This window comes from Oryzias latipes, chromosome 2 (genome assembly GCF_002234675.1).
Source record: "Oryzias latipes chromosome 2, ASM223467v1".
Taxonomy (NCBI): domain Eukaryota; kingdom Metazoa; phylum Chordata; class Actinopteri; order Beloniformes; family Adrianichthyidae; genus Oryzias; species Oryzias latipes.
The window spans coordinates 15,345,477-15,369,799 of record NC_019860.2 but is presented as its reverse complement, the minus strand read 5'-3'; the positions used below and the strand labels follow the sequence as shown (position 1 = coordinate 15,369,799).

General features: G+C 40.9%; 2 protein-coding genes across 3 annotated transcripts; both read left to right on the top strand.

The window, feature by feature from the left end:
• Nucleotides 1-1,604: 1,604 nt before the first annotated feature.
• On the top strand, nucleotides 1,605-7,783 carry wdr12 (WD repeat domain 12). Its single transcript, XM_004066542.4, has 13 exons — nucleotides 1,605-1,778; nucleotides 2,574-2,668; nucleotides 3,795-3,889; nucleotides 4,005-4,111; nucleotides 4,279-4,394; nucleotides 4,479-4,633; nucleotides 4,700-4,745; nucleotides 4,826-4,911; nucleotides 4,997-5,137; nucleotides 6,161-6,266; nucleotides 6,345-6,477; nucleotides 7,379-7,451; nucleotides 7,535-7,783. The coding sequence occupies exons 1-13, from the start codon at nucleotides 1,738-1,740 to the stop codon at nucleotides 7,610-7,612; spliced, it is 1,272 nt and encodes a 423-aa protein (XP_004066590.1). The 5' UTR covers nucleotides 1,605-1,737; the 3' UTR covers nucleotides 7,613-7,783.
• A 4,537-nt stretch (nucleotides 7,784-12,320) lies between these two features.
• Nucleotides 12,321-22,729, top strand: ica1l (islet cell autoantigen 1 like). 2 transcript variants are annotated; one of them, XM_004066656.4, is made up of 15 exons: nucleotides 12,321-12,443; nucleotides 13,013-13,046; nucleotides 14,148-14,322; nucleotides 17,431-17,503; nucleotides 17,593-17,716; nucleotides 17,801-17,999; nucleotides 18,087-18,212; nucleotides 19,103-19,201; nucleotides 19,274-19,353; nucleotides 19,828-19,868; nucleotides 20,073-20,117; nucleotides 20,202-20,372; nucleotides 21,577-21,864; nucleotides 21,942-22,031; nucleotides 22,119-22,729. In XM_004066656.4, the coding sequence occupies exons 2-15, from the start codon at nucleotides 13,039-13,041 to the stop codon at nucleotides 22,232-22,234; spliced, it is 1,635 nt and encodes a 544-aa protein (XP_004066704.1). In that variant the 5' UTR covers nucleotides 12,321-12,443; nucleotides 13,013-13,038; the 3' UTR covers nucleotides 22,235-22,729. The 2 variants fall into 2 exon arrangements, with proteins under 2 accessions (XP_004066704.1, XP_011482361.1); XM_011484059.3 differs by lacking the exon at nucleotides 20,202-20,372.
• Nucleotides 22,730-24,323: the final 1,594 nt, after the last annotated feature.

Sequence of the window (24,323 nt, the reverse complement as noted above, 5' to 3'; positions counted from 1 at the left end):
AACTACTGATTTCCGCTAATATTCCACTGATATTCTAAAAAAATGTTATTACTTAATCCATAACCACCTTTCAAAAGATATTAAGGTTTTATCTTGAATTGTATGTTCTAGATGTGTAAATCCTTTAGGCTTCCAGGTTGGAAAGTTGAGCATTTTCTTGCTTATCGGGACATTAGGTTCGTTCCAAAATGGTTGTGAGAGAGGAGTTATTCTTTTTAAAGAAATTCCACCAGGCTGTTAACGTGGTTTAGATATTAATGCTTTCAAAGTAAATGGAGCTGTAATTAAAAGGAAAATCTGATAGATCAGTCTCTTCATTCAGTGACTGTTCTTCATCTATCCATGATTGACCATCTGGATTATTATTAGGCCATCTAGGGAAATTCTAACCCACCAAGGGATTTAATATTTTTAAATCGTGTTAAAGAACGTCATTGAAATGAATAAAATTCCACATTCAATTATAAAAAATTCTAAAAAAAAGTTTTATTTTGAAAGAACTTTAATCACACTAATTAATATCAAAGATCATCAGTGGAAAGAAAAGCATGTATTTAAAAGAAATTCCACATTTAATTGGACTTTTTTTAAATCAGTAAAAAAATGAGCATGCAGAGCAGCAGGTGAACGCCGTGCAGCCGCAGAGAAGACCGAGTAAACTTTGTTGAACAGGTGAGCTGAATGTTTATTGATAACGTTCCAAATGTCTGGAAGGTCATTTGTTTGATTTACGATTCATTAAAGTTTTATTTATTGATGGTTGGTTTGCAGGATCTCTGCAGCCTGATGAAGCCGTCGTCGGTGTCCCTGCAGCTGTTCGCTTGAATCCTTTCTTCCTCCACCAAAGACAAGACTCTACGTCTGTGTGACGCTTCCGTAACACAAAAGGAGGAGCACTTTTTTTTGGCATTTTCAACGTTCCAAAGCTAATATAAAACACTATTTTCATTCCTCTTTATTGTTTTATGCTGAAACGGGACATTTCATCTGCAGGAGGGGGCGTTTGTAAGACTGTTTACTTCCGCATTGGTGTTGGGATGACAGGTTCATGACGTAATGAGACAAATGAACTTCAGGATATGTGAATGAAAAGGAGAATAAAGGCTGCAGCGATTGTCTACATCCAAACGTGTCTCTGAGCTCCTTATTTTATATATTAAACTCCGCTTTACTGACACTGAACCCCGGAAAGACTGCTACACGGAAAATAATCTGATTTTGAGTCGCCAAAAGGTTCAGAATCTCTTTGTTTTACACCTATAGTAATCCGGAAATGAAGCTTCACAAAAGGCTCCACATACTTCATCTTCAAGCTAGGCTCCAATAAACGGACAACTTCGGTGTTTTTCCTTAATCTACGACTTTTTTCTCGTAAATTTATGAGATTTTAAGTCGTAAATTCATGAGATAAAAAGTCGTAAATTTACGAGTTTTTATCTCCTAAATTTACGAGATAAAATCTCGTAATTTTACTTCTTTTTTTTTTGGTGGCTCTAATTATTTTTTTTGGTGGCCCTAATACTCCGTCGTAGACTTGCATGTGGTGCAATCAGGCATTAATAATCGAGGATGGAGTAACTTGAACTCTGTTTTCGATTAAGTAGCCTTGCTCCCCAGTACGCATGCGTAGTGACAGACGGCAACACATGGCTGCGGTGTGTTTTGAATGAATCTTGGCAATTTTGTGCTTCTGTCTGCACTTTTGTGTAACTCTAAAACGGACATAAAGTGAGGAAAATGTCGCAAATACAGGCACGGTTCTTCACAGAGAACAAAAGGTGAGACTTGACTTCTTACAAGTTAGAAGCGGAGCTAAGTTAGCTTCTGCTAGCCTCCTAGCTAGGTGCATTAAATTAAACCATGCAGACAACTTATAATTTAAGTAGTTTCTGTGCATTAAACGTCACTTTATTAGGTTTTTTTTTAACGGGACTTGTTTATCTTTAGTTATAAAACATTTGAAATTAAACCACTTTAAAATAATTGATAAAATTCTCACAGAAATCGACATTTAGATCATGCTATGCCTAAGAGTTAGAGGAGTTATGGGACATTATACAAAACGTTACAATTCCTAAAAAAATTCTGAAATTATATCTTATAATATAAGAAGGAAAACTTTAAACTCCGTTAAAAAAGAGTTTTAAATTTCTGTCATATTTTATATTTGACATTTTCCTTCATTTTTGAATATTATGTTTTTTTATAACTATGGAATTTTAATAAATATGTATGTATGTATGTATGTATGTATGTATGTATGTATGTATGTATGTATGTATGTATGTATGTATGTATGTATGTATGTAATGACTTAATCCAATGGAGTCACTTTTTACTTTCATTAGGGTTGAGAAATATATCAAGTTATAATTAGTTTTTACCAACATTTTTGTAGTAGATTTTTGCCCAGAGACACACTTCTTAAAAAGTTATACTCAGACAAAAATCAACATCTATAGATCACTCTAATTAAATGACGAATATAACATTATTATTCTAGAAATGTTTATTATTGTGATGCATATGTTACTAAACTCTCTTGTTTTGGATGCATAATCGTGTTTCTGCAGGTATGCAGTTGATGACGTGCCGTTCTCCATCCCAGCTGCTTCGGAAGTGGGGGACCTCAGCAATATTATCAACAAGCTGCTGGAGGCCAAACATGGTAAATTTGAATTTAACAGACACTTTTATGCTAAACTTTTGCATTTAAAGTTTTAGAAAGAAAGTCCGAAATAACTAAACATGGCTGCATAGTGACGTTTAAAATATGCAAACGCTCATAGTATCTTAAAACTGCATTTCTAAATATTTTTTATTCAAATCGTCGTGAATCAGGACCTGACGGAAAAAATGTTGTTTTGAAAAAGAGCATATTTGTGACATAGAAAATAAACTGGTTGGGCCACTGGCTCCCTTCTCTTCTCCATTCTGATGCATGATCCATGTAGGCCTTCGTTTTCCCCATCAAAGCCGTTTTCCATTCTCCAGATGCGCATTTACAGTTTAAAGGGCTGTGAGTCTTCAGTCTTTTCAAGAAAGGTGCATGTACTTGAAATGTGTCGATGCCCCTAGGCAGTGGAGGTGTGGAAACCAGATTACCGGTATACCGACATAACCCATCCATTCACCCATCTTCATAACTTACTGTATCCCTTTATATCAAATCAAACTTTATTTATACAGCACTATTCCTACGAAAGCGTAACACAAAGTTCTTTACATGAAAAGAAAACAAAGTAAATAATAAAAACAACCACAAAAATTAAAAGAGCCCCCTCCCCATACCTACACACAAGCCCCCCACCCCTTTCACACCCCCCACCCCCTAACTGATGGGGAAAGACGATGAGAAATAAGGAAATGGGCTGAGCACGAAAACAGAATGGGTCACAGGGTTGCTGCAAAGGCGGTGTACACCCTGAATTACAGTCTGTGTCAAGGCCACACAATCACATGCACACCTAGGGGCAATTTAGAGACTCTTAATGAACCTATAAATGATGTTATTGGACTGTGGGAGAAAAAACCCCACACATGCATGAGGAGAACATGCATTTAAATGTCTGAAGATGCACAAAGTTATAAAATGTAGTCTGTTCAGGGTTACTTCATTTTTTTTTGGGTGACAGAAATAGCACCACATCATAATACCACCACTCCTGTCTGAAGCATTATTGATAAACCTGAAAGGCAACTTTTCTGAACATAACACCTCATATTTATGAAAGGGGATTATCTGCACTTGTCACACTTTCTCATCACAACAAAATTTGAATTATCTTTGACAGCATCTCACAGCAAGGTGGAGTTTGACTTCCTGGTCAGGGGTCAGTTCCTGCGAATGCCACTGTCCGCTCACATGGACACAGAGGGAATATCTACAGTAAGGCAGCTCAAATTCCATGGACTTTTTTTTCTTTTAACCACTTTTAATGCGTCTGTGCTTATTCTCGATTTCAGTCAATGAGGTATTTATCGAGTTTTTCTCCATGTTTTAGGAAGACGTGGTGGAGATCGAGTATGTGGAGAAAATAACGGCCCCAGAACCCGAGGAGTGCATGATGCACGATGACTGGATTAGTTCTATAGATGCCGACAGTGAATGGTGAGATAAATCCAAACCAGATCAGTTTTTATGAACTTAATAGTGTTTTCTGAGTGTAACCCACAATTTAAATGAGAGTTGTGCTTATATCTGCCCAGATATAAGCTCAAAACAGTCTGAAAATATTCATTTGTGGGGTTTTTTTTTTTAATGTTTTTGCACTGCAGGATTCTAACTGGATCTTATGATAAGACGGCCCGGATTTGGTCTGTGGACGGTAAGGCAGTGATGACAGTGGCGGGACATCTAGATGTGGTCAAAGACGCAACCTGGGTCAAAAGAGGTAAAACGCCCCAGAAACGGTCGGGTCGTCTCCGTGGTTTGGAGAATGGCGCAGATACTGAAACCTCTTGGGGTTTCTCTGCAGACGGGCTGACGTCCCTGCTCCTGACGGCGTCTCTGGACCAAACGGTGCTGCTGTGGGAGTGGAACTCTGAGAGGAACAAAGTGAAAGCCAGGCACTGTTGTAGAGGACACACGGGCAGCGTGGACACCGTTTCCACAGACCCCACTGGCTCAAAGGTAAAACCCATTAAAGCCAGAAAATAAAGAAATAACAAGTCCCTGATTTTTGGTTGTCTCCTTTAGTTCTGCAGTGGCTCCTGGGATAAAATGCTAAAAATCTGGTCTGCAGGTAAGAAAAGAATCAAAAAATCAAGAATGTTGACACCAAAAAGCCTTAAGTCATCTGTAAGTTTTCCTCCCTGTTGCCAGTGCCCACAGATGAGGCAGATGAGGTAGAGGAGGCCGCAGACAGACCAAGGAAGAAACAGAAGACCCAGCAGCTCGGTCTGACCAGGGTGAGCTCCCAGCTGGAAGAGGAGAGGGAAAACGAATTAGATTTGTTACGTCCACTGGAGCGTCATTTTGATACTATCTTGACAGACGCCCCTCATGACGTTATCCGGACACAACGAAGCGGTGTCCTCCGTCTTGTGGAGTGATGCGGAGGAGGTCTGCAGTGCATCGTGGGATCACACCATACGAGTGTGGGACGTGGAGGCTGGAGCGATGAAGACCACGCTGGTGAGACAAATTCTTTTCCTGTTTTTTTTTTTAACTTTTCCTTAATTTAGCTTGACTTAAAAAAAAGTAACTGGTCATTTTTTTAAAATCTTTATTTTTTTATTGTAAACGATAAATGTTTGAAGATGCATCTTAATAATTGAAGGAAAAATCTGCTTTTCTCTACATCAAGCAAACAAAAGTTTCAATAAGAAGAACAAATACTCTCAAAACTTGCAAAATAATTTCATCCCACTCTAATCAGCTTTTGATTCTATTTTCAAAAGTGGGCTTTTAATTATGATTATGTTTAACGACATCGTTTCTGCAGGGCGGCAGCAGTTCGTGTAAAAAAAAAAATACATCTGAGTTGTGTGCAGGTGGTAAACAAAGACGTACAGAAATGTAATTTTAAGCTTAATTTTCTGTAAATATGTCCTCCATGGTGAGAAAAAGGCCACAGGAATGAGTGATAAAAACCAGTTTTCATCAGTGTGTGTGTCTGTAAAGAGGAACATTTTAAAAAATCCATATTTAAAGGGAAAATATTTACAGCACTAATACTAATCCGTAACCAAACACTTACACAGACAAGACAGAAAAATCTCCTTTTTAGCCACATTTGCACTGCTGCAGTCAAACCTTCTCTTCATAAATGTCAAAGTTTCTTATGGTCAAATAGATTTGCTGTATTTTATAGTTTCGAATTTGGCTTTTCAAAATAAAAGTATTAATAAGGACTGACTCTAGATGGCATCTCTTATTTATTCTTAAGTCTAAAGGGATTTCTTTTGTCAGCCTAGCATCAGGATTTAAAAACTAATCTGTGATCTCATTTTAAGGTATGCTGGTCGTATAGTATATAGCTTTAGTCAGTATTTGATCATCCGAACACTGTGGTTGCTGAAAAGCAGCATTCTAGCTGTAGATTTGGTGCGATGGACCGGTTTTAGAGAATAATCTGTCCTCCTGATCTTCAGAGGAACAAAACAAGCACCTCCCAGCTGGTATTTCTTCAGGATCTGCCATGTTTTGTCTCCTCAGACGGGCAGTAAAGTGTTCAACTGCATCTCCTACTCTCCTCTGTGTCGACGGCTCGCCTCTGGGAGCACAGACAGACACATCCGCCTCTGGGATCCACGGACCAAAGGTGCCGCTGTGCTGACATCAAAAATACACCCCAAAAATGATGTATTAACCTATTTCTGTTGTCACTTTTGTTTGTCAGATGGAGCTTTGGTGTTGCTGTCTCTAACGTCCCACACCGGCTGGGTCACTGCTGTCAAATGGGCTCCGACACACGAGCACCAGCTTGTCTCCGGTTCCCTTGACAACCTGGTCAAACTTTGGGACATCAGAAGGTCTGTGAAAATTGCTTTTCGCATATTTTGGCACTAGTTAAGGCATATTTTATTTATTTATTTTACAGATGCAAAATTACCCTCATTTGGTGCGTTTAGTGAAAATTTGTGCAGAAGCTCATTGAATTGACTGTGAATCATGTGAAGAAAGAACATGTCACCTACTGCCTGTTTGACCAAGCTTGTTACCATAGTTACGTGAATGCTTCGGATGGAAAAAAGAAAAAAAAATGTGCTTGTGTTTGTCAAAAATTCAGAGTCCAGAGGATTTATTGATGACTGTGATACAGATATTCTGTAATGGACAACAAAGGTTAAATAATTATCATCGTTCCATCTGTTTTCATGTTTTTCAGGATTTACTATCATAAAACTGGCTTATATATATTTTTGTTGGATCCAGAATTTCACTTCACCTCATATTAAAGTTCTTTGTAGCAATTTTTATACCAGATGAGGGACAAATAAAGTGTAATGCTAAAGTGCGAGCTCCACCTAATGGCCAAACGGAAACGCCCTGCAGGAAAGGCAGCACATTTATCTTTGTAATATGAGCCGGTTTAGAGCCTTTACAGTGTTAGTGATCTCCACATTTTTGTTGGAGCTTCTCTGTTTGAGAAACTATGAAACACTGCATGGTGTTAACAAGCTCATTGGTTTATTATCTCATTAAAACATTTTACATAATGTTAGCTTTATTAGATTAATATGACTATCTTCAAAACCAATAGAATACTTGTGTTTTTTATAAAAATGTCTCCAAATGTGTAAACCGTGTAAATTCCAAATTGATCCAATCAAGTGGACAATACAGAAACTTGATCCAGGCTCTGTTGAATTGAATCTATGCTGGAAACTATTGGTGATACCCAGCCCTATCACTCACGTTGTCTCTCTTTAGCTGTAAGGCTCCCTTGTATGACCTGGCGGCCCATGAGGACAAAGTGTTCTGTGTGGATTGGACGGAAAGTGGGGTGAGACAAATTCTTATGTACTCCAGACTCCCATGACAAGACTTCAGAGTTGACTTATCTTGACTCTGCTTTTTGTTTTTTAGCTAATGTTAAGCGGCGGGGCGGACAACAAGCTTTACAGTTACAAATACTCTCCGTGTCGAACAGACGCCGGAGCGTAGAAACCTCCCATCCCAACAGTGCCAACATGGAAGTACTGCAAAAAAATTATAGTTTACCTAATTTTTTTTCTCTCTCTGCCATTGTTATTTTTTTAGTCTTATCAGTTCTCTGACATATTTTTGTTTGTTTTTCTCCTGTATACAATAGAGTATAAATTAATTTTTGCTCAAGTGTTGTCTCTGGTGTGTCATTCAGGCAAACTTGTTCTTATGGATTTAAAAAATATATAAATATATATTTATACCATGGTCCGGGTGAATACTCGATTCGGATTGGCTGCTGGGTGTGGATTAAAAAGTGATAATTCACAGTGATGATGCACACCTAAAAATTTCCGGTCAAATAGCTTGTGGTGAAACCCAGCGTTGATCGATTGACCAAGACACACGTGTGCTCAGTTGGATTCAGGTCTGGGGTCCATTTCATCAATACTTTTGTCTAGCAGAAACTGCTGACACACTCCAGGCACATGAGGTCTAGCATTGAAAAGCCACCCCAAACCGTTACCGACCCACTGCCAAACTGGTCATGTTGGTTGATGCTGCTGGCAGCGGAACGTTCTCCACGGCGACTCCAGACTCTGTCACGTCTGTCACATGTGTTGAGTGTGAACCTGCTTATATCTGTGAAGAGCACAGGGCGCCAGTGGCTAATTTCCCAACCTTGATGTTCTCTACCAAATACTAAATGTTTTGCATGGTGTTGGGCTGGAAGCACAACTCCTAGCTGTGGACGACGGGCTCTCAAACCACCCTCATGGAGTCTGTTTCTAATAGTTAGAGCAGACACAAGCACATTTGTGGCCTGCTGGAGGACATTTGGCAGTGCTCCTCCTGTTTCTCCTTGCACAAAGGAGGAAGCAGAGGTCCTGATGCAGGGTTGTTGCCCTCCTACGGCCTCCTCCACATCCCCTGATGTACCGGCCTGCCTCCTGGTAGAGCCTCCATGTTCTGGACACTATGCTGACAGACATAGCAAACCTTCTTGCCACAGCTCGCATTGATGTGCCTTCCTGGATGAGCTGCACTAACTAACACTTGTGTGGGTTGTGGACACCAAGTGATGGAGAAACCTTAGCTATCTGAACCACAATGAGTCACATTGTATTGAAAGGGTTCAGGGTTGTGAAGCATTTGACACAGAAACCAGTGACATCTATTGGTCAAACTATAAAGTTGCATCAGAATGGAACAAAAAAGACCAGCATGTTAAGTCATGTGCAGTTAGAAAACTTTTATGATTTCCAAAATCTGTTTCTTTTATAAATAATTATAAGGTAGTTGTTACATTGTGACTTTTCATGTATAAAATATTGTAAAGCAAATAGTGTTTGATTGCAAAATTAAAGATGTAATTTTTTTAACTAAAATACAAAGTTTCATAAAAGAGAACAGTGAAACCCTTGTGTTACTGCTAAATTAATGTGTGCCTATCTGTGCTGAATGTGTGGATAAATGTCCATCCATCTTCCTCCGCTTATCCGGGACCGGGTCCTGGGGGCAGCAGTCTAAGCAGAGATCCCCAGACTTCCCTTGCCCCAGCCACTTCCTCCAGCTCCTCTGGGGGGACCCCAAAGCGTTCCCAGGCCAGCCGAGAGGCATAGTCTCTCCAGCATGTCATGGGTCTTCCCTGGGGCCTCCACCCAGTGGGACATGCCCGGAACACCTCTCCAGGGAGGCTTCCAGGAGGCATCCGGACCAGATGCCCGAGCCACCTCAACTGGCTCCTTTCGATGTGGAGGAGAAGCGGTTCTACTCCGAGCTCTCCGTGGGTCACCCCATCTCTAATATCTATACCCTATCTCTGTGGGTGACGAGCCAGACGAAGAGCGGTTCAGAACCCCTTGATGAAAGGAAAGAACAAGGACCCAATTACGTCGCCCGGATTGGCATCACCAGGGCCCCACTCTGGAGCCAGGCCCGGGGTTGGGGCTCACAGGCGAGCGCCTGGTGTCCAGGGCTCTTCCCACGGGCCCCAGTCGGGTCCAGCCCGAAGGAGCGACGTCGGACCACTCTCCTATGGGCCCGCCACCCATCGTAGGAGACCTCAAAAGGGCCCGATGCAATGTGGTTTGGGTGGCAGTCGAGGGCAGGTGCCTCGGCGGCCCCAAACCCTCTCGTATTTTAAGTTGGGAACAAGTCGTTACCATTTGACTTAAATACTACAAACTAATTCTATATATTTGTACACAAACAAGATCAAACAAGAAGAGAGAGTTTATGTATCATGAATTATATACATAAAGAAGCCAAAGGGAAATAAATGTACTCACTATTATTGTAATACCTAATAAAATGCATATTTTTTATAAAATATGTTAATATTCATGATGTATAATCAAATGCACCTTTTATCATAAGCATTGTATTGCATTATTGTTACTGCTGAAGAATTCAATACAGTCTATTGCCTGCATGCTGGATGTACATTTAGTGGTGCCAAACCAATTTTAAAAATGCAAAGAAAAAATTATGAATGACAAATTTATATACATTATATATATATCAATTGGATTTGAGGTTGGAGGAATTTTGGATCCAGTGGGGTCCTCTTCCCTACATGCCTCTCTTGGAGCCTCTGGAACACAAAAAACATAACTTCAACAAATCAAAGAGTAAAAAGTCCAATCAAATTTACATAACAGTTGCTGTGACGCTGGAAGCAGAATGTTGGAAAGAAGTGGCTTCACTTTTGTGTGTGTGTGTGTGTGCGCATATGTACCAGCAGAAAAACCAACGTTTTCCCTTTCAACAGATGAAGTACTATTATTATACAATAATCAATGATAAAGCTAATAAAATAACATTGATGGTAAATGGCGGCCTGATAAGTGTTTTAACTCATGTTATCCTATTGTTTAATTATTTTGCTAAAACATATTTAGTGCCTTCTGCATTTTCGGGTTTATTTCAGAAGAAAAACTGCTGTTACTCTGTATAGCAAGTCAGCTAGTCTTTTAACAATGAGTGTGCCTTAAAATCTTGCATGAAGTACCAAAGCTGACAATTACAAATAGGAAATAAATGTTCCCATTTAAAAGATAACAAAATGGATGTACTAATTTTAAAGATAACAAAATGGATGTCAACATAATTTGAAAATTATGAATAAACAAAATAGATTAAGTATATAAATGCTTATATTTACAGTTATACACAAATTATCGTTCATTTATAAATCGGTACAGTTATTTCTTATTTGTATTTAGCAGTTTTAGTTCTACATAATAAGGATGTTTTCTACAGTTCTTCCTCAGCAGACAGTTTAAAGTGCATTAAAGTGCAGACAACATTCATTTGCACAAAAATTATAGCGCACGTTGGTACGGACGTGCTATATGAAATGGGTTGCCAGACACCCCCCCCTCCTTTTTTCCCCCCCGCCAGTGTGGGGGCCCTGGGGTTGACGGCGGGGCCCTATGCGGCTGCGTAATTCGCGTACAGGGTGGGCCAGTGTAAGTTCCACAACCATTCGGCCTGCAACAACCGTTTGGGGTCTTTCGTCTAGTGCTGACGGCCATGGTCAGAGCTAAAGAGGCCTTCACTATCCGTTCTGCATGCCCCCTAATGGGAAATCAATGTCCTTCAACCAATTAGATTTTGAGTTGGTGTCGGCAGGGCTTTCTAGCAGGCTTAGGCAACGTCACCACATTCAGACCTTCTGATTGGAAATGATTTTCAGGAATACAGGAAACATTTCCCACATGCAGCTTTTGTTTGACGCAGAGCCACAGAGCACTTTCTGGTTAAAAACAGGGCTGATCGTAATGTACGGCATGGATGATTTTTGCAGGAAAATCTCCCACTGATCTATGGAAGCGATTATGTAGCATAATTAAAAATAAAAGTCAAAACCAGAAATGCTTTTTCATTTTCAAAATGAAACTGCATTTTTTGACTCTTTTTTGATTCTGTTGATCCTTTTTAATTGTAAAATTAGACATTTCTAAATGAATTTTGCTACACATTTACCAGAGAACTTTTTGAAAATGAAATGTCAAATACCATTTTCTTTATAATGTCAATTAAGTGCCGGAATAAGCAGTGTTGAAGAAGAAAATGAAAAAGCCTTTCGGTGGCTTGCTTTTTCATTTTAAGTTGAGTCAAAAAATGCAGCTTCATTTTGAAAATGAAAAAGCATTTCTGGTTTTGACATTTGTTTTTAATTATGCGACAGAATCGCTTCCATACTTGAGGGAATAGAAAAGGACTTCTTGACGGAACTGAAGCGCAATATTCTACATAACAGGGTGATCCAACTGTTTCATTGGACTCCCAAACCTCTGGAGCTTTTGAGAAAAGTACGAGTTCCATTGTAAACAAACAAGCTGCGGCATAGAGCGAGATGATCTTCTAAATGTGCTTATTTTAATTGTTACAATTATTATTAAGTGCCTGTTCGCTCATAATTTTTATCAATTATAATCAAGCAAGCTTAATAGTATGATTACATATAAAGTACTAGAGTAAGAAAGGTTCTTCTGACAAATATAATGACTGAGTAATCGCAGTTTATTTCTCAATTGAAGTCAATGGAATTTTGACTTTTTGGACCCCGCGGATATTTCCTGTTTGGAACGCGAAGGAGCGACGTGTCACTCAGTCCAGTTCTCATAAACACTGATTGGTATTTCGTCAAGCAGTGCATAAAAAGTGAAGTGAGAGCACTTCATCTCATTTACACGATCTTTGTTTGACAAACAGATTGCGCCCTCTAGTGTTGACTGTGTGGAGCTGCAGCTTCTCCGCACATCCTGTTTCTCAGTCTGACTCAGAAGATGTTAGCAGGGCAACGCTAAATGGATGCTTACCTAGCCCGATAACTAGACAAGTAAGGCAGCTGTAGAATAAAAAAAAAGTTATTATTCTCCTAAATTGTCAAAATATGACAAAAAATGCCAATAGAATGAGTAATGTTGCCTCCCGTCGCTTCAGTATCTTAAAGACTTGCTACTAGCAAAACATCTGCTAGCAGAAAAGCTCTAATTGTTTTTTTTCTTCGTCTCCGCGTTTGTTTGTATTTGGCTAATTTGCTGGGTTTGGGTCGTACATGACAACACATATGCGCGTGGTAGTGACGTCTCTCTTCGTTTTGTCTGAGCTGAAACCGAGAAGCCCCTTCTTCTCTCGTCGTCCTGCCGTCTCCAACAGTCGTTTCCCGGCTCCAACAACTTTAAATCCGCTCCCGTTTCGCCAGCTTTACGCGGCGGTTGTAGCCCTCCTCGGCAGGGCTGGAACAGCGCTCTGTAACCTGATTAGGACTGAACAGCTGTCAGCTCAGTTTTCAGGCCCGCAGCTCGTTTTTCTGTCCGCAGCCTGCTGTCTTTTCCGCATTTAGCTCATTTTCTACCAACTTCTCCTTGTTTATTTTATTTTTTATTTTTTGTGTGTGTTCCTCAGAACAGAAGAAAGTCCTACATCCGGCGATGGACGGGTATGTAACTGAGCTCATCTACTCACCTCAAAAATACTTCCTAGTACATTTTCAGTGTATTATACTAGTACTTTGTAGAACATTGGAAATCATGAAAGTTGCCTTCACTCAGGTTAAAAATGTGTTTAATAATAATACAAATCTATATGACCTATGTGCACTATCATCCAGAAAATTGCGTATATTTGACAGTAGTTCGCACGGTTACTTTAGATCAGGTGTCTGCCTGCAACCTTCAACTCTTCAGGTTAATTTTTCACCAACTCCAAGTAGGTTGGAGTTTAATTTATATGTTATTGTGATTAATATGAGTACATTATTGATTTTATTTTGTGTACTGTGTGGCATAAGTAACAGCCGTTTTTCTGAATATGAAACTGTTTGTAGCTTTTGGCAGAGTTGTGCAGGACGTCCTTTCAAAATAAGACATCCTGCCCCACACAGGACCATCATGATGCAGAACATGTAGGATAAGTTAGTGTGATGTCATCAGTTGTTTCAAAAACAACAACAACAGTTGAATTTACTGTTTGTGCTGCATCTCAGCCAGCAATGCATACTGTTCAGCTTTGCTTCGTGCGCCTCAAGAATTCTCAAAAGTTAGTCACTTTTTAAAATGAAAAACCTTTTTATTTTGCTTTAACCTGGCTGTCCGTCACTTCTGTTGCCTAGGCAACAGATTCCTGCTCTTTTTACTGCGAGACTCGTTTATGTCTCAGCTGCTTTTAGCGTCTGGCTAATAATTGATCCCCCCCCCCCCCCCCCCCATCATTGGCTTTTACCAGATGCTCTTCACATCTGGGAGGGGGGGGTGCTCTCAGGTTTAGCCAAAAAGCACTGCGGCTGGGAGGAAAAGCTTCATTAAAACAGAATAATTGCTTTTAGTTTTGATTGAAACCATATAAAAGTGATAAAATGTGGGATGTTAGCCTGCTCTGGGCCAGGCTAACCTCAGACAATAAGTCTCCATAGCAACCTAATCAGCTGAACTTAATCTGCTTTTGTGCAGTTTTAGTCTGTGGGTAAATGCATTTACAGGTACACAAAATGAGTTGCCATGGTAACTTTTTTTTTTTTTTTTTTTTGCGCTCAACCCCTCAGGTTCGCAGGGGACCTGCTGAGCGGGGGGCGGGCTCTGCTCGGCGAGGACAGCTCGGTGATGGCCCGAATGCAGAAAAAGTTCTGGAAGACCAAGCAGGTGTTCATCAAAGTCACCGGCAAAAAGGAGGACGAGTACGTGGTGGCGTCTGACGCCGACCTGGACGCCAAGCTTGAGGTAGAGGACCCCTTTTTTTCCCCACGTTTTCTTGCTGTAAATAATAGATTAAGATCAAAAATAGGAGTTAAAATGAGAAGATAGAAGGAAAGCGGGAAACTTAACGGAAGAATAACATTTGCCGGAATTTGAACCAGCTCTTTGCAGAAACAGGAAGTTCCTGTTGTAGAAGAATTCAGCGTCAGCCTCTGGGGAATGGGACTTTTATAAGACCTGTTTTTCTTTCTGCTTGATGTTTTGATATCCAGTCATCTTAGATTAGTTTCAAAAATAATTCCTTTTAGTTTAATTCAACTCGTACAACTTTATTGTTCCAGATCGGCCCCTCTGCCAGAGCGGACGGTTACAAATTAGAGTAAAAAAAAAAAATTCTCAAAAGCCACATCATGTCTCGCAAAAGCTGAGTTAGTTCTCTCTCAAAGGTCAGAGAGTGAAAAACAAAGAGCAGCTGCTGGAAGTCCTGCCAGCCTTTGACCAAAATCAGCCTTCTGTTTGCTCAGGAACCAGACCAGTCGCTGTGGCTGCTTTCATTCACAGCAAAGATTTACTGTTTCTTTCTCTGCAGGAACACAAAAAGAGCTCTGAAACTCTGTAGCAGGTTTTTTTAGTAGTTTCTTTTGTTCTCCCTTAAATCCCTCGATCACTTCAGAGTATTTCGTCCGACTTTGATCTGCTCTCCTCTGTGTTCAGTGACTATATAACCCACCTGTTCTTAATTTTATTTTTTTGTGGGTTTTATGCAAAAAAAAAGTCAAATAAATTAGATATAAAATGTAAAAAGAAGGAGGCCAAAACATTGATAAAAAGAAAAACGGAAATGCTGCTCCTAGCATATCATCTCCATGGCAACAGGAGTAAGCAGTGGATATTGTCCAGCAGCCGTAAAATTTGGGATTAGTCATTGTTTTGTTGACATTGGGAGTAACTTGTTGGAGAACACAACAGTGTATCAGATTACTTTTATCTTAAATGAACTAGTATTAGGTATTTAGATGTTCAGTAACTTGAATTCTAATACAGAAAGTAAAAAAAAACAGGAAGCTTGCACTGATTATGATCCATTATTTTAAAATTTTCTGCTTTATTTTTTCACGTTTTCTTTTTTCATGCTGTTTGTCTTGTTGTTACAGTTAGTGTTTTTTTTTATTGGTATCTGTGAAAATTTGGATTAAAATTGTGGTTCTGAGTAGGTCTTTATTCAAATCGCTCTGAAATAGAGTAGATGGGGAAAAAATGAAATTGGGAAAAAGCTTGTAAATGGGTGTTATAGGAACTACAACAGCGTGCCACGAGCTCCACCCCTTTTCTGAAGCGTCCCCTTGCAGACAAACGTACGTCTTTGTTTTCCTCGTCTGGGCTGGAATCTGGTTCAAAACTGAGCGGTTCAATAGCTCCGATATCCCTCGCCATTTTTGCTGCAGCAGTAATGTTGGATGGGGGGGGGTGAGGGGCTGTAAGCTAGCGGGAGAGTGTGTAAGCAGATGCATGATGGGAAGTTGGGGCAGTCTTACTCTGCGTCAACAGTCCCACTCACAACTCTGGTCGCTCTAAAAATATGCCACTGTTTTTTTTGTTGTCTATAAATGACACAATCGTAAATAAAAGACTACAAAAGTGGAACTTTAGAATGAATTTGTTACCATGACGACCACCAGAAGAGGCTGTCTTGTTACTAGGGGAAACACAAATGTTTTTCTGAGTTTCCGAACCGCTGCAATGTATTTTTTCTGTAGTGCAGGTTATAAACCGGCCAATCAGATCCCTCAGAAAAAGTATGTGGTCTCTTGTTAAATGTTTAAAACAGATTGTGTGTTGCCAATGACAGTAGAATACAGTCCTTTCAATAAGCTCACTCCTGAATGGCAAGAGAGGTTGCCATAGAAACGTCGACCAATTTGGACCAATCACTGCTTACGCACGACGTCTGCCTCCAATATGGCGGCCTCCATATTCGGGGAAAAAGTGGCGACTGAATCGACTTTGTTTGGTTGGAGCCAGAAGTAAATCATTTTCTATGGATGATGTCACTCTCTCCAGTTCCTCATATACATTTTTTTTTTGTGCAGCTTTTTATAGACTTATTATCGTTTTACTACAGAGTATAACTGATTGGGAGCATCGTCTCCGTGGCGATGCTTGCGTTGGCTTTATGAGGTTGTTGGCCGAGTCTGCTCATTCATCTGTTTAATAAAAGCAGACAAAACATCACATTCTGACCAATTGTTAGGTTCAAACCTTTATTATCTGCATCTTTTACAAAGGTTTATGTCGCCAAGAGTTGTAAAAAAAAGTTTAATGTGGACAGAAACTAAAGGAATTGGAAGTTCCTCTCCGATCATCTTTTAATCAATCCCAGTGGTCTTTTAGTTCTGATTACGCCGTTTTTCGACAAAATCAAAAAAACCTCTGTCGTTTTCTACGACGTAGTTTCTGCAGAGCAGCAGGAGTTCATCAGAAACTCACCCCTGAGTTGTGGTCGGGACCGTTGGTCCAGGGCCACCCCGTCTCCCTTTCCCCTCCCCGTTGCTGAGATCTCAAACCAGGGATGTGGTGGCCCGACAAGCTTTTCTTTTTTTTTTGTTCCACGTTACAAATATGCTCTTTTTCAAGCGGGAAGGATTTCTCCTGCTGCTGATTCACTACGAAGTGAATAAAGAAATGCTCAGAGATGCAATTTGGAGCCTTATTTTCTATATACATGTCCTCCATCATCAGAAAAATGCCACAAGAACACATTAAAAGCACAATAATAATCTGAATGGGTCTTTAAAATCATTGATTGAAAGTCTAATCAATCCCATACCGGACATTAACCACACTTTCTGTGTTGACGGCATAGTAATCAATAAAAAATAAATCAAGGGAATCCAGTCCTAATGGTGTTTTCTCACTAATCTGACCATAGAGGGCTAACATTGTTGTATAACAATCATCTGGAGCAGATCAGAAATTCTATAGGTTTGTTTCTGATCAGAAACATCTTCTGCTTCATTTTGCAGACAGAATAGATCCACAGAGGAAGAGTCGAAGCTTTTCGAACACATTTCTTTCTGCTGAAGCTCAGCCATTAAGTGGTCTTGTTTTGTGTTGTTTTTTTTGTGTGCGCAGTTTTTCCGCTCTGTTCAGTCCACGTGCACGGAGCTGCTGAAGGTGATCGAAAAGTACCAGCACCGAATCAACCGTGAGTCTGAAACGGCGGGACACCATGGCTGTGGTGGAGCCTCTAAGGAGAGGGTTCATTTTTTTCTCTCTCTCATGCTCTCCTGTCAGGTTTGTCGCAGGAGGAGAAGGAGCTGGGGCTCTTCCTGCGCTTTCAAGCCGAGCACGATCGCACAAAGGCCGGGAAAATGATGGACGCCACCAGCAAGGCGCTCTGCACCTCAGCAAAGCAGAGGTTACCTCACAGGGTGTGTGGAAAAAAGGGGCCGATTGTGGGTTTCTATGACCTCTCACCTTGTTTTTGTTTTTGCTCCTGCAGGATGGCGCTCTGCCCCCCGCTGCAGCGCATGCACCAGGAAGTGGAGACGTTCCGGCGGCGCGCCATCGCCGACACGCTGCTGACCGTTACCCGCATGGAGAAGTCTCGCACAGAGTACAGAGGAGCCCTGCTCTGGATGAAGGACGTCTCTCAGGAGCTGGACCCGGACACCTACAAGGAGCTGGAGAAGTTCCGCAAGGCAGGAGGAGGCGGGCTTTGTCCGGGCGTGACGGCTCCTCGCTGGCGTGGCGGCAGGAAATAACGCCCGCCCTTTTTGTGTCGTCAGGTCCAAGCCCAGGTCCGAGAGACCAAGAGCCAGTTTGACAAGCTGAAGAACGACGTGTGTCAAAAGGTGGACATGCTCGGGGCCAGTCGCTGCAACATGCTGTCCCACTCGCTCTGCACCTACCAGGTGAGACTCAGCAGCGCTGCTCCAGCCAACCTGAACCCAATGTATTCGAGTTTTAGGAGAACCGTCCTCCTAAAAAGATGAAAGCCACATGGTGGTTTTGAGATCAGCCACTAGTGACGTGTCCAGGATTATACCAACTACTGGAACTTCCTTCCTCCTTCACTTTTTACCCGTCTGCCTGCAGTCTTAGGACTCATTTATGCTCATTTAGGCGACACCTAAATTACTCTTTTTGACCTGCCAGAATTCTTCCACCAGTTATGCAATCAACAGGGATCCGCTGGTTCCTTTGCAGAGAAAAGCGGCTTTGCAAACCCAGTTTTCTCTGCTGATTGACGTTGATTGACAGAATCACTTCCCTCCTGCAAAGTGTTGCATATCAGCACAAGAATGAAGTGCATAAATGGTTGAAGAGTCCCAGTGGTCGAAAGAATGTCAGCATTAGAGTTCAAGGCCCAATTTTTTTAGTTAAGCAAACTCATCCACCTTTTTTAGGTATCTTTAGCATCTTTGGTGTATTTAGTTAACAATCCACTAGGGGGCGCAAATAATTGTCCTTTATATATTTACTATTTTTTCATTAGTTCTTTGTTATTAATTAATCAATTCCACGTTCAATTTAGCAAAAAAAAAATTCTAATAAAAATAGCTTTTTTTTGGTCGCAACAGCGCCCCCTGTAGTTCAGTGCCCCGATCGTCTCGGTAGGTGTTGAAGTCCAGAACGTGTTCCTGTTCCTGAGAAAACATTTCATCTCAATTGCGGCTAGAAACCCGCCTAGATTTGAGCATCTTTTCCTTTGAACGACTTGCGCCGTTTCCTCACGGGAAGCGATTTTATTTTTCTTTTCATTTTTTCATGTCACCCCTTTGCGCCTCTCCTGTCGTTCCAGACCACTCTGCTGCAGTTCTGGGAGAAAACAGCCCACAGCCTGTCAGGAATCCACGAGGCCTTCCTCGGACACGTTCCGTACCAGTTCAGCACCATCAAGGTGGAGAACCAGAACTGCACACCCTGTAGCTCCACTCCACTCTGCTCACTCCCAAAACGCTTATAATTGCAGGAGCTGCGGGACCCTCTGGAGCAAATATCCGATTTAAAAAATGAAGAAAAGAAGAAGAAGGAAGAGAGCAGCACGGACACGTGAGAAGAGCATCTACAAATCCTTTTAAACTTGTTTTGTTTGAATAAATCCAGTAAAATAACAGTTTCTGTCAAAGTTAAGTACTTATGACTGCAGTTTTGAGGCAAAAAATCTTGATTATTTTAACGGGAATGACCTCGAATTCTGAACCTGCTGCCATCAGTCATGAGGCTGAGAGGAAAAGTAGCAAATGTTCTTTGACATTAAAGGTCAAAACTATCCCATTTTAAAAGCAGCTGTCTGCAGCCAGGTGAGTAAGAGGAAACCTGGGATCATGCAGAGTGTGTAGAAATCCGTCCGTTCCTTTCAACCCTCGACGCCTGTGAAAAGACGGGTCCCAAATGTAACAATCAAGGCAAAAGCTTTGGTCCAAAGCCTCGTAAAACCACGCATGAATCAAAAATGCAGACGCTGCTCTTCATATTTGGTTCTGATGTTTTTTTTGGTTTTGTTTTCCTTTTGTCGTTCCTCAGTCTGATGTGCTTGGACGAGGACAAACCAGCAGCAGATGCAGGTAAATGCGTCCTCTGGGTGGAAACATTGGTGACACATTTGAGTCCACAGAAAATTAAAAAAACATATTTACGATGTCTGATGGGGAAGAAAAAGTCAACATTCTCTAGGATTGTTTAGAATATTCTTGGAAGAGATCTTTCGTATCATCCCCCAGCTGTTTAAGATAGTTTGAACATTCATAATATTGGTTCTCCCTTCCCAGATGCCGGCCTGAGCGGTGTGGGGCGGAGTCAGAGCAGTGACGCAGGTGAGTGACGGAGCAGTCCAGGTGGAATGCAGATCAGATGTCCCGAACATGATCGTTTCACCGTAGCACACCAATGCATTTCAGCATCTGCAGACTCCACCGATGACCTGATGATGCTCATGGCTTTAGACATGCATCACCCTCAGGCTCCGCCCCCAAAAAAACCCCCACTGCTGCCCCAGCTCCTGCCTCCCTGTCAGACGGGAGGCCAGTCTGAGCACAGTAACTTTGGGCACCCACAGCTGCCCGTCACTGGTAAAGTGGTTGTGAATCCAACTTTGACCTTTGCTTTACCTTTCTCGCTAATCTTTGGGTGGCGGGCCGCTGCGTTTTCTCTGAAATGATATTTTTAAACGTCCTCCAGGGACGCACCACAGCAACTAAAATAAATCTACAAATCTCTGACGCCGGTTAAATTCTCTGAATTTAACATTTTTATGCTTTAAATGCTTTTTTTTTTTAAATTATGACAAAAAGATTACCGTAATAAAAATCGAACTTATCTAAGGTTAAGTGCTTTAGGGTTTTTATTTTACTGTTAAACGGAGCACAAAACGCAAGTACCAGTTCAGACCAGCAGGGGGTGCACATAACCACACATCATGCATCATGCATCATGCATGGAGGACAGCGTCCTCTGTTTGGAGGACCAGGACCTGAACCCACCGGCTTTGCTATTCATATTACTGCAAAGCTTTAACCATTCACACAATTAACATAATGCCAATGGATTGTGAAGCTGAGTAATACCAGTGCCAACTACAGGGGGCGCTGTAGCAATTAAAATCTATTTTATTCTATATATATAGTGAGAGAGAGAGCTTTTTATATTGGTAAAATGAATCTCAGAACTGATTAACAACAAACAACAAACGAGAAGGGTTTAAAAAAAAAGAACAGGTCATTGATTTTGCCCCCTAGTGGATAAATAACAAATTACTTTGCTTTAAAAGATGCTGTCGACATTCTTTTAACTACCATAACCTTTCAACTATTTGCACAATTAACGTAGCTCCAAAGCAAGCTTTTCCTGAGCTTTGGAATCCGTTGGAATTATGTTAACTGCGTAAACAGTCGTAGAGTTCTGGGACTTTAAAGGGCCTATAACATGCAAAATCAGATATTTTGAGCTTTGAAGTGAATTATAACATTCATTCCTCAGAATAACAAACCCCAAAGCGGTATTTTGATCCATTCACCTATAAAGAATGTCAACACTGGAGCTAGACCTCCAATGTAAAAGGGTTCAACCTTCAATCAATTGTGACAGATGAGACGGTAGCCTTAGAATAAAGATATAGTTTTTGTTATAATTTAATTAGAGAAAACTCTTTCTCCAAGCACCTGAAGCTTCTTTCTTCTATGATTCTGTATCATGAAACCCAAACATTTCTCTTTTGTGACGCTTAACATTTAGAAGGTCGTTCAATCTGATGCAGTTGCACCCTGTGTCCTGCAGGTGGCGGCCTCCTCTCAGGCGACCCCTCCTTCTCTTCAGAACTAGCGCAGAAGCCTGAGGATGAAGACTCCGAGCGCAGCGACATGGCCTTCCTCAAAGACCTCCTCAGTCCGGATTTGGGCTCCAGCGACGAGTTTAGCAGAGAGTGGCAGGATGCGTTTGGCATTTTCGAACCCCCCGCCACTCCCGCCGTGAGCGCAGCCGCAGAGGTGGGGCCGCCTTCCAACCCCCCTTGCCCCTCTGGCTTCCTGCCGTCCCAGCTGCTGGATCAAAGTCTGAGCTCCAGCGGTAGGCCACACCCCCTTCTGCTCAAATGAGTCACAGAGGCACAATTTTGAATCATAACCCATGTCTGACTCTCATAGGCTGGGTGACCCCACCGATGTTCCAGGCTCCGCCCCTGCAGCCCCCCATGGGCCAGAACCAGCCTGCCCCCCAGCCTGTCAGCTCTGCAGGTATTTGCAGCAATGTCGAATTTTCCTGCAAAGAGAAAAAAGGCTTATTTTGTACCCATAACTGAGAAAAATCTGGTATTATTGCAGCTTCTTCAGGGGGATCCAAAGACATGTCAGCGTGGTTCAACCTGTTCGCAGACCTCGACCCCCTCTCCAACCCGGACGCCATCGGCCGCTCCGCTGATGAGCTGCTCAACGCCTGAAGTCCCTTTTTTCCTTGAGGATTTGTGTTTCTGCAGATTTTCATCGACCAAGTAAACAAGTATAGGCAACAAACACGTGGATGTTACACACACTTTGGTTACCGACTCACTTTGGGGTGATTGTCACACTGGATGATAAACTCTCAGTTGCTCCACCCTCCAAGAGCCTGACTCGTGGACAGCCTACCGGTTTCACCGCACCTCACCGGGAAAATTTGGGTTTGATCCGAAGGGTGTGCAGGTTGTTTGGGTGTATTTGTGTGTGTGTCGAAGCACGACATGGGGTTTTAAAATGATTGCCGTTTAAACATGAAAGTGTGTGTCTTGCACTCTGGAGGAAGGAGCGATGGAAACGTCCGCGGTTCACAAAGTTTAATCCCGCTTTGACCGACTTTCTCCTGTCATGTCCGACTGCAGAATGGTGCCATTTCGAGAGAAATCGGTTCTTTTAATTTTAATGCAGGAGTAATAAAACCAAACAAAAAAGCAGAACTATCCGCTTTGTGCATTATGTCTGTTTTAGAAAAGCACTACAGATTCAGGACCTCATGTCTAAAGTTTCCGTAAATTGACTGCTTTTTTAACTCACTTTAGTTCATGTATTGTTCTTTACTATCCTCAAAGGGTATAAAATGGATTTTTGTTGTCTAGTCTTTCACAAGTTTAATTTTAAATTAACACAACTTAAAAAAAGTTAAAAAGGTGGAAAATGATGCCTGAAAGATTATAAAGTTAACTAGATTGCTAACACATAACATTTTAGGAAAAAGAACAAATATTTTTGACAAAAAACATAAAAAAAAGTTCTTTTTTTGTCAGCTCATTTTATTTAATACTAATTAGGTTTACCCGGCAACAGTCTGACCAATCAGATAACAGAATTCTTCGAACAAGATTCTGGCTTGCATCAACACCTAATTATTAACCAAAAATGAATCTGTCAAAGTCAATTAATGTCAGGGAAAATATTTTTTTAAATCAAAAGTTTAATTTACTTTTGGTTTAACTGACTTTTGTGCAAATAAAACTATAATCTTATTGTGTTTTTTCTGCCTTAAATGTTGAATTTATTTCTAGTTGTATTCCAACTTTGTCTTTTTATTTTAAGTTTTAAAACTAAAGTTGATGCTTTTTATTGACATACTGTCACATATAAGTATTTTGATAGAAAAAACAGTTTGGTTAGCCAAAAAATGACCTTTCGTGGTTAAACCAAAATGTTCTGAGTGCACCATAAAAATAAAACATAAATAAACACATTTGAAAAAAAGACAAACATCATGAAAACAAATGCAATTAAAAGAAAAAAAAAGGTTAAATAAATTTAAGTAAACAGTTGTTTGGTGATCTTTATTCTAAATAAAACGGAATAGTTTTTATGGCAACAAAATTTTTTTTTCTGCTCTAATTTATGACTTGATTAAATAATTATTTTTTTTCTTTTCTTTTGGGTTTTCTGAAACAATCTTCTAATAACTAGTGATGAGATTGAAATGTATTTGTTTTTTTCCACTCTTGATTGTGATTATTGTGCAGCAGCTTTGTGTTTTTTCATCTTGTGCAGCAGAACCTTAATTTTGGAACAAAACAGGATGGAACACGAAATCTTTATCTCCTCAATCCTCTGAATGTCCAACGCTCTGATACACTCTGGTTTGGTGGCGCTTTTGAAGGGACCTAAATTGTTACAGCTAAGGCGCCAACATGCTGTTGACTCTGTGCTGCTGCAGTAGCCATCCTTCAGATTTTACACTTTTGCTTCAGTCTGTAATAACTGCTGTGAAAAGGGTAGTAATACAGGTTTTTTTGTGTTAGCTATTGCGTGCTAATGCTAATGCACCTAAAGGAGCACGTGCAGAAAATTCAAGGTGATTTCTCTGCTGAGAAATTTCTTGTATTGCTGAGCTACATTCGAGTTTGCTATTTCACCTCATGGTAACACATCACTGTGCTAAGTTCGAGTTAGCTACTTCACATCCTGCTTTCACATTAGCATATACTGCATTCGAGTTAGCTACTTCACTTTTTGCCAACACATTGTAATGCTATTCGACTTGGCCACATCACCTCTAGCTGACATATTAGCTTG

Excerpts from the sequence above, each read along its gene's own strand:
- wdr12 (XM_004066542.4), top strand. The coding sequence starts at position 1,738 with ATGTCGCAAATACAGGCACGGTTCTTCACAGAGAACAAAAG. Across the intron at positions 6,267-6,344 it reads CTGGGATCCACGGACCAAAG|ATGGAGCTTTGGTGTTGCTG; the intron begins GTGCCGCTGTGC and ends TTTGTTTGTCAG. Across the intron at positions 6,478-7,378 it reads AAACTTTGGGACATCAGAAG|CTGTAAGGCTCCCTTGTATG; the intron begins GTCTGTGAAAAT and ends GTCTCTCTTTAG.
- ica1l (XM_004066656.4), top strand. Across the intron at positions 18,000-18,086 it reads AGCTGGAGAAGTTCCGCAAG|GTCCAAGCCCAGGTCCGAGA; the intron begins GCAGGAGGAGGC and ends TTGTGTCGTCAG. Across the intron at positions 20,373-21,576 it reads CCCACAGCTGCCCGTCACTG|GTGGCGGCCTCCTCTCAGGC; the intron begins GTAAAGTGGTTG and ends TGTGTCCTGCAG.